Below are 8,649 nucleotides of genomic sequence, written 5' to 3' on the forward strand. Positions count from 1 at the left end.
ACTCTGGATGAGGAACATAACTCTGGATCGAAGAGCTGATGAAGGTTTCTACAGTGATCCTGGTTCATGTGGTTCTATCAGCTGGAAATGATGGTTCTGGATGCAGGTCTGTCTGAGGGATCAGAGACCACCGTGTCCAGATTGGACTGAGATTCCTCCAGACTGACTGAATGGTTTAATGACTACAGAGTAGGGGTGTCAAACATGTGGCTCTGTGGCCAAAACCAGTCTGGGACTCATTTAGTAAACGTGAAATGTGACATTAACTGCAGCTGCTTAGTAAAACTAACTAATTACTAATTTATCTACATGTGTTTGCATGTTTAAGTAGAAGGCATGTACTGAAGCAAAGGGAAAAAAGAGTTTGTGTCTTTATTTTAATATTATTTTACTACTTCAGATAAGATTGTGCTGAATGTGGCGCCTGAACTAAACGAGTTCACTTTGATTTTCTCCTATTTGGAGACAAACTGGACATTTTTAATCCTTAAAAACTTACATGAATGGTTTATTTGATTGTTATTTATCTCATTAATCAATATAAATAGCAGAAATTTCAACTTTCTTTGAATGTGTTGCAGCCTGAAATAAAAACAATGTTTAACCCCTTATCAAGCAAAAACACCTGTAATATGACCTCCAAATTAGAATTACTGCTGTTATTGAACCCTCTGGATTGTAAGTACAGGCTTGGGATCTTTGTAAAGGTCACACTCTCTAGTTTCACCCACAGCAATCAGAATCACTGTAAGTATTACTGATAAAAAAATATTTTTTTGTCCTCCCCTAACCTGTACGGACAGAATGAGACCAGTCTTGATGGGAAATATTGATGTTTGACCTACAGAGAGCCCTCAAAGTCAACATTTAAACTTTCTGCTTTAGTGTTAGCGCTGTGGTTGTTGCGTGTCAAAATGGTTTATATCATGGGAAAGACGAGACTTTGAGCTTTAGTTTGATGTGTATATTGTGGGCGTTCATGACGGAGGGGTTTTCACACATGGCTGCAATGTTGTTGATTAGAAGTCATGTACCGGGACGGTACGTCTGCATCGTAAGGGGTAATAACTGAAATTAAGCTGATGAGACAAAATATGAAATATTTTGAGTTTAAGAATCTCTGAGTTTTTCCCTGATTCTCTTGTCTTGTTTAAAATATGCGTTCCCATGCACTCTTTTGGTTTGGTTTGTGTTGTTGGAGCGTGAGAACATCAGAGCTGAACATGATAAAAGTATGAACAAGATATAATGGTAAGGTCATGGCAGAATATGGAAACAGATTTTGTTTCCTGGTAATCTGCGTCCTGCTGCACAAACAGTGATAGCAGACCTCACCAGATTGTCCCACTTTAAAGAATATCACAGTTTGAAGCATCATTGAGACAAACATGCTGTTCGTGAGCTTGTACATCCTGATGCCGTGACGCGACGCTGGGCTGGACTTCCCTCCTACGTTGCCTTCATACAACTCAGCTGCCTATATATACTCAGCCAGGAGAAGACAAGGACACGGTATTCCCTGCCAGACTGAACAGGTACGACATCCACTCCATGGCAGCACATCTCAGAACGCAGCAATGACAGAAAAACTAACCCTGTGTTTCTTTTCAGTGGACATCATGACAGCGTTTGTGGTGCTCGTCTTCGTCGGTTTCACCGGTCAGAAAGTTCTGCTGCTCTGTTAAAAATCAACATGTGAACACTTTGACAAACAAATGCTTTAACCTTTGTTTTCTCCACAGTTTTTAAAGCCAGCATGGGGCATCCAGGGCCTTGTGGTCAACCTGCCTGTTCTCCTTCCCAGCAAGAACACAGAGACAACTTCATGTCCAAGACTTTCATGGAATATGCTTCTACGGAAGCTGATCCTGACAACACCATGGATTTCACACAGTGTCACCTGAAAGAGAAATTAAAGTAAGAGGATACTTCTGTCTCAAAGTGTTCGTGCTGATTGCAGGTCCCAGCAGAGCCTCACACGAGTCTCAGACTAGTTTAAGACTCGTCTCAGACTCGTCTCTGAGGAGTTGGCACCAGCCACGACTCTAAGACAAGCCACCAAAGAGTCTCAGACTAGTCACAAGTCTGATGAATCTCTGACTAGTCTAATGCTGGGTTTACATCAGAAGACTTTGAAAAGATTTGGAAAAGACTCTAGAAAACTAATAGTTCACATCTAATGTTTAAAGTTTTAAGTCTCAGACTGAGATTTCACAATGACAGTTAATCTCTATTTACAAGACTACAGCTACATTCTTTTAGAATTTTTTGTGACATGTTGGACAGTTGACGTGGAACAGCTGATCTGCCCACAGCAAAGCTAACAACGGGAAAGTTTCCCTCCAGGATCATCATCATTATTTCATTAGGTGCGGCTCTGCATCTCCACCAGGTGTTACACCGACTCGTCAGCATCTGGAGGGATGAACGAGTTTCTGTTCTTCTCTCATTTGTTAGATCATTTTACTGTAACACGTAAACGATGCAGACGTTTACTTCTTAATAACATCCGCTCCTCTTCCTGGACGGTCCACCTACAACGTTCCATCACCGCTTCTTCTTCCGCTTCTTTTTTCATCCATTTTTAGTCGTTGTGACGGTCAGGATTCCTGTTTCTGCTTCTGTCAGAGCTCATCTGCTGGTTGTTGATTGCGTTACGGCCCTGGGTCTGCGATAATACCGAACATGTCTGAGACTGACGCAGACCCAGGACTAGAGGAAGACTGACATGAACCAGCGCAGATGCAGCTTCAACCTAACGATGGAGATGACGGCAGCGCTGCAACTCCAGGAAGATTTACTAAAGACTTTCAGTTTCTAGTCTGCGACTGTGAAAATCGTTGGGTGAAAGCCCAGCATTAGAGAAGTCCCTAAAGACTCTCACACAAGTCTCAAACTAGTCTAGGACGAGTCCTCGATGACTTTTGGATGAGTCTCGGACAAACCAAAGACAAGTCTGAGACAAATCTAAGATGAGTCTCAGGAATCTCGGGTTTGAGTTGAGCTACATGAAAGCATCTTTTATTTTATTTTTTAATCACACAGACGCTTGCAGAAAGTTACGTTTTTAATGCCGTATTTTGTGTTTGTGTCTTTGCAGTGATCTCATCTCAAGGAGCCAGGATACCATTAACAACATCCTCATGTATATTCAGAAAAATGTGACTCCTCTCACTCAAAAATTCCTTTATAAGATCCGCTATGAGATTGATCATGCGTTGGTCCATATAAGATCTTTTCTGAAATCCCTGAAAGTCCATCACTACTCCGTCTCCAAAGACATGGAAAATAAACTCCAAAGCAAGCTGGAGGATATAAAGAAGGATGCTGAGAAGCAGATGAAGCATATGGACCCCAAAGCCATGCAGCAGGCCCTACGTAACAAGATGCAGGAGATGAAGGATGACGTGAAAAAGGACGTGAAGAACCCAGTCCATCACAAAGATGACAGCAAAGACTTGAAGAAGGAGCTGGAAGACGTACTGGAGGACTTTGAGAAGCGCTTGCTCCGCCTGACCAAGGACTACGAGCGAAAGGTCGACACCAAAACCCACAATATCTTTCAGAAGAGTGACAAGGGCCATAACAAGAAAGATAAGCCAAATAAGCCAGAGAATAAACCAAGCTGTATGACTCAGAGGGACCAGATGGACAATCTGTGGGATTCCTTCTGTAAGAAATACCGCTAAATACGCTCGGCGTAGACCTGCTCCCGCCCTGTTGGAGCTGGTCCTCGTTCCATCCATGAGCTCCTCGTTTTACTCTCAGCAGTGTCAAAGTGAAATTTTCAATCTAATTCTGACTTTCCTTTTTGTTTTACTGGGAATTTAAATCAGAGCAGCAATTAATCAAATCAAATATTAGACTCTTAATAGCATTTTCATGTTTTTCTTCAGATAAAATTAAGTGTTTAAAGGCAGAATCTGTAGGATTTTCAATATAAATTCATGTAAAAAATAACAAATACCATAATTAGAAAGTTTAAAAACATGTCATTTGCCATCATTTCATATGTGATATTTTATGAAATTACAAAGTTATTGGTTCTTTTTAAACTTTTTACGGTCCGTAAAAGTTGTAGTACCTTTTTTCCACCAGTAGAGTGAGTATAAGACAATTTATAGCAGAGCAGCTCGAATGTACAGCTCAGAAGCGATTCCTACATTAGTTGAGAGAAAGGGAAGAAGAGGTGGAGCTTCGCACAGTGGCAGTGTTTCGACTGAATTGCCTCACCAATCTTCACGTGAATTTGTGAGAGCAGAGCTTCCAGAGAAGTTTAGATAAATTGACCTTGGCTTGTCTATTTGATATAAAGCATGGATGAAACCACTTCAAAGCGACCAATATCACCGCCAGAGTTAGCTTCTGGTAAGAAGAAAAAAGTACGCTACGAGTCACAAAAGCTATATGACAAGAAGCGTGGGAAAACTAGAATAAATATCGGCGTCGCCTTCACGCGCTGGAGACAGCTTCGTAACAACAAAGGACTGAAGTCTGACGCAGAGTTGGCAACATTTCTTCTCGACCGGTAAGTATGAACTTTCACACAGTTAGCAGTTAGCTGTAACCAAGAGGTCGTAATTAAAATGGTTCGATGCTAAGTTTTATGGTTAATGGGTCCTCCTCGGTTGTATAGCCTGCTGTTACGTTGTTCTGTGAGTACAAACGTTATATTGTCCCTCAACTTGTAGATAAACGGTGATATGACCATTAGCCGCCGTGTTAGGCGTTGTCATGACTACAAAGGTAGTTCTCCTACAACGAAGAAAGACGATGACATGTAACAATGTGCGACCATGGACCAACAATTTATTGTGTGCGACTGTCTGTATATTCATTTTTTTTATTATTCCCTCCTTACCCAAACTCAGAGTATAAAAACACATTGATAAAAAGTCAAGAGAAGCGGGGAGGGGGAGGGGGTCTTACAGCCGGCACGTTAGACATCTCATATGGCGAAGAACGACACAGACCAGAAGCAAGGAAACAGAAACTGATTGTAAAACATGGTATATGTTGGACTTAATCCATGTATTTTCTTCATTAATGTAATATTCTTTTAATATGTCAGAAAAAAATTAAGCAGAAAATCTGGATAAGAGGTGAAGATGTTTGTACTGCTGCTGTCCCCGGTCTGTGTCACGTGACCTGCACTGGCCGCGAACAGGTCTCTCGCAGAAGTTCAGCAGTGGCTAACCGGTTTGATAAAAGCATGAATACATCCAACACCACGCAGGTCTGGAATAAATGTAATAAAACCCACAAATAAGAAACCTGGATCTATTTTAAGCTGTAATACAACTCAGAAATTATTACAATGACGGCAAATTCCGCTAGTGCACTTTCGCGTGATGGACATGATGTTCTCTACTAACACTGGAACTGCTCCTTGATGGCCCGCTACTGTTTCAATATTCCTAGGAGAGCGTAAAAAACGTTTTGGCTGGTTGAAGTGTTTTCCGACGCGCTCTCTATCAGCTGACGGAAGTGTGGTCATCTGTGTGTGCGCGTATCATGCGTGTGGCATCAGGGTGGAACTTGGAGCGACAGAGCGCATATATCACATGCCGTCAATGTTTTGATCATAACACAGTGTCTGTGTTTTATTATCAAAAGACTTTTTTTCACTGTATGAACACACATCCTTTTCCTTCTCTGGATACATCCTGAGTAAAGTTTGGTTTGGTCTGTGTATCTCACTTTCCTAAATGCTTAGTGCAAAGCGTCACACGTGAGGTCACAGGCTCAGCAGGTATGTCCTAGCTACATTCATACTGCGCGTCTTGACACTCACATCTACTTATGGCAGAAATGAGATTTGCTTGCTTGGTTGTTCACATTTTCTGTTATTTCAAAACGGAATTGACATTGAGACATCTGCTAACTTGCACTATTATTTACAGTATGTCACTTTTTTGTGAAGTGCAGAAACATTCTATCTACTTTAGTCAGTCATTTCTGTTTCCTTTTTTTTTTATAAGATTTGAAAAAGGTCCTCAAACATCAACGCCAATGAAGAGAGGTGTTTGGCACGCAGACACCATATCAAGCATTGCATCAAGTGATACAGACGAGTAAGTGTAACACAAGATGTATATCATCTTCATATAATTTGAATTTACCAGGATGTTTTCACCCCTGTCTATCTGTTTGTGAAATTAATTTCTCCATTAATACTGGGCATATACCGATGAATCATTGCATGTAGGTAGACACTGACCCAAAATGGAAGAGATAAGAGTTTGCAGCTAATGTGTCACCAGGCTGCAAACATGTTATCACACCACACCCTTGCTATCTATCTATCTATCTATCTATCTATCTATCTATCTATCTATCTATCTATCTATCTATCTTTTGTGAAGTGAAATATTCCATCAGTCACTTTTTAAAGTCTTGATATTATGTGAATTGCAAGTTGTTATAGGTGCACACACTGTTTATACACTGTATCATAATTGCATTTTTTAATTCCTAAGGCAAGGAGACAAGGCAACATCGGAACTTGCAAAAGCAGACACAACAAAGCCTCATGGATTGGCTGAACTTGAATGGAGGTAAAGTCTAGTCAATGGCAGTTGAACCAAATACTCCCCTTGATGATTTCTCATTTATAATGATGCTATTTATGTTTTCTCAAGCCTAACTGAGATGAGCATTGATGATGAACAACATGTTGATGAAGGAGCCATCAATGATCTGAGAAATAGCGTGTGAGTATGAATTTGGTATTTTTCTTCATTGTGGGGAATTGTAACGTGTGCTAGTTAGGCCCGAGCACCGAAGGCGGTGCGAAGGCCTATTGTAATTGCTCCGTTTCTTCCTTATTCTTCTTCTTCTTGTCAAAAGTAAATTGCATTTTAGGGGACCTGAACATGCGCGAAAACGCGCCTAATTTGGCGTACCCCCCCAAGGGAATGTGTAAATTTACGTATTTTGTGGTGCTCGGGGCTGTTCGGGCAAAATTGAATGAGAGCGCCACCTATTTATGATGCCCCGCCACTGCACGTCATCAATCTTTATGAAAATCGCTACATGTATTCCAAATGTTTGGGCGAACAAAAAATCCTCTTGGAGTAACAGCCTAAAACCAACAGGAAGTCGGCCATTTTGGGTCAAAGTCGCCATTTTGGCGTTTTACTGACATTTTCAAAATCTATCTCCTCCTAGAGATTTTATCGTATCGCTACCAAAATAGCTCAGGATGTCCAGAAGGCATGTGTCTTTAAAAGTTATTGAAAGTTTTCTAATAGGAGAAAGGGCATGGAGGGGGTGGGGCCTCAAAGTTTGACGTCTTGCCGTGAAGAACGAAAGTGATATAACTTCCACATAAAACAATGTATCTGAACCAAAATGGCCATGTATGATGCCATTACCATCCTGAACACATCTACATGTCAATATTTGGGTTATGAATTGGCCACGCCCCCTGGCGACAGAAAGTCATGGTTTTTACTTGGAGACCGACTTATCTGAAGTTTTGGACACAACCAGGTCCAAACTGGGTCAGACAGCAGAAAACAAGTTGGTGATGATATCCAGTGAAAACTGTTGCTCTACGCTGCAGGGCGAGACCGTTGCGCCATGGCGAACTTCGATAAGACGCCATGACATCATAAATCACTATAAATCCCTCAATTCTGATCCAATCCCCATCAGACTTGCAGGGATTAATCAGGGTCTGGCCCTGAACAGATTCATATCACCAATTCTGGTCTAGCCCTAAGCCCCGCCCACTTTCAACAGGAAGTGCTTTTTTTCAGACGCCGGGGTCCATCCCCTCAGGAATGAAACTTACACACTTGAAACTGCTTCACAACAGGTCAAACCCTTTCATGATACCACAATAAAAATCTCAAGTTCCTTCACCAAACGTAACCATGGCGAATAGTGGTCCGACGCCATCAAACAGGAAGTACTTGTGACTGACCCATTGTAACGTTGATCTCCACCAAACTTGGCAGGAAGGAATGCGGTCAGGCCTTGAACTCAGCCACATTGACATATGCTGGAAAAATTGCAATATGGCTCTATAGCGCCCCCTACAAATATTTAATTGATCATAACTGCCCACTACATTGACCGATATGGCTGAAATCCAGTATATTGATAGAACTTGGGAGGATATACAAAAAAGCCTCTTGGACCTATATGATAACTTCAACAGGAAGTCGGCCATTTTGAAAAAAGTGTCATTTTTGGGGTCATTTTTGCATGTTTCTTTGCCTTGCATTTGAACGAACTCCTCCTACAGATTTTAGCGTATTTACCTCAAACTCAGTCTGAACACTCCAGAGGGATGTGTGGTTAAAAGTTATTGAAAATTTTCTAATAGGAGGTGGTGTTCAGCGGCGGCGCCTCATCAAGTTTTGATGTTTTGCCATCATGCACAGAATCGATTATTTCTGACATACAACACTCAGTCTCCACCAAACTGCCCATGTTTCACTTCAGTTACATGCCGACCACATCTACATGTCCAGATGTTGTCATCTGGACATTGCTCAACGCTGCACGGCGACACCGTGGCGCCATTACAAGCTTGGATAAGACTCCATGACATCATTAATCAGTATAAATCCCTCAATTTCCATCCAATCAATATGACACTTACAGTGATTCATCAGGGTCAGCTACTGAACAGATACA

At 41.4% G+C, this 8,649-nt stretch overlaps 2 protein-coding genes across 2 annotated transcripts in view; both read left to right on the plus strand.

Moving 5' to 3' along the window:
• Window positions 1-1,581: 1,581 nt before the first annotated feature.
• Window positions 1,582-3,689, plus strand: LOC121656457. The gene is made up of 3 exons (XM_042011449.1): window positions 1,582-1,659; window positions 1,743-1,917; window positions 3,101-3,689. The coding sequence occupies exons 1-3, from the start codon at window positions 1,620-1,622 to the stop codon at window positions 3,687-3,689; spliced, it is 804 nt and encodes a 267-aa protein (XP_041867383.1). The 5' UTR covers window positions 1,582-1,619.
• Window positions 3,690-3,916: 227 nt separating this feature from the next.
• The window catches only part of LOC121657164, a 10,829-nt gene continuing 6,096 nt past the window's right edge, over window positions 3,917-8,649 (plus strand). The window contains exons 1-4 of the mRNA XM_042012556.1: window positions 3,917-4,528; window positions 5,982-6,074; window positions 6,480-6,557; window positions 6,642-6,713. Of these exons, the coding sequence (XP_041868490.1) occupies window positions 4,317-4,528; window positions 5,982-6,074; window positions 6,480-6,557; window positions 6,642-6,713 (455 nt within the window). The 5' untranslated portion in view covers window positions 3,917-4,316. The remainder of the gene's footprint in view (window positions 4,529-5,981; window positions 6,075-6,479; window positions 6,558-6,641; window positions 6,714-8,649) is intronic.

This window comes from Melanotaenia boesemani, chromosome 17 (genome assembly GCF_017639745.1).
Source record: "Melanotaenia boesemani isolate fMelBoe1 chromosome 17, fMelBoe1.pri, whole genome shotgun sequence".
Taxonomy (NCBI): domain Eukaryota; kingdom Metazoa; phylum Chordata; class Actinopteri; order Atheriniformes; family Melanotaeniidae; genus Melanotaenia; species Melanotaenia boesemani.

What these genes read in the sequence shown, in the direction of transcription:
- LOC121656457 (XM_042011449.1), top strand. Translation starts at nt 1,620, where the DNA reads ATGACAGCGTTTGTGGTGCTCGTCTTCGTCGGTTTCACCG. An exon ending in CGTCTTCGTCGGTTTCACCG is followed by an intron (nt 1,660 to 1,742) that starts GTCAGAAAGTTC and finishes TTTTCTCCACAG; the next exon opens with TTTTTAAAGCCAGCATGGGG. An exon ending in CACCTGAAAGAGAAATTAAA is followed by an intron (nt 1,918 to 3,100) that starts GTAAGAGGATAC and finishes GTGTCTTTGCAG; the next exon opens with TGATCTCATCTCAAGGAGCC.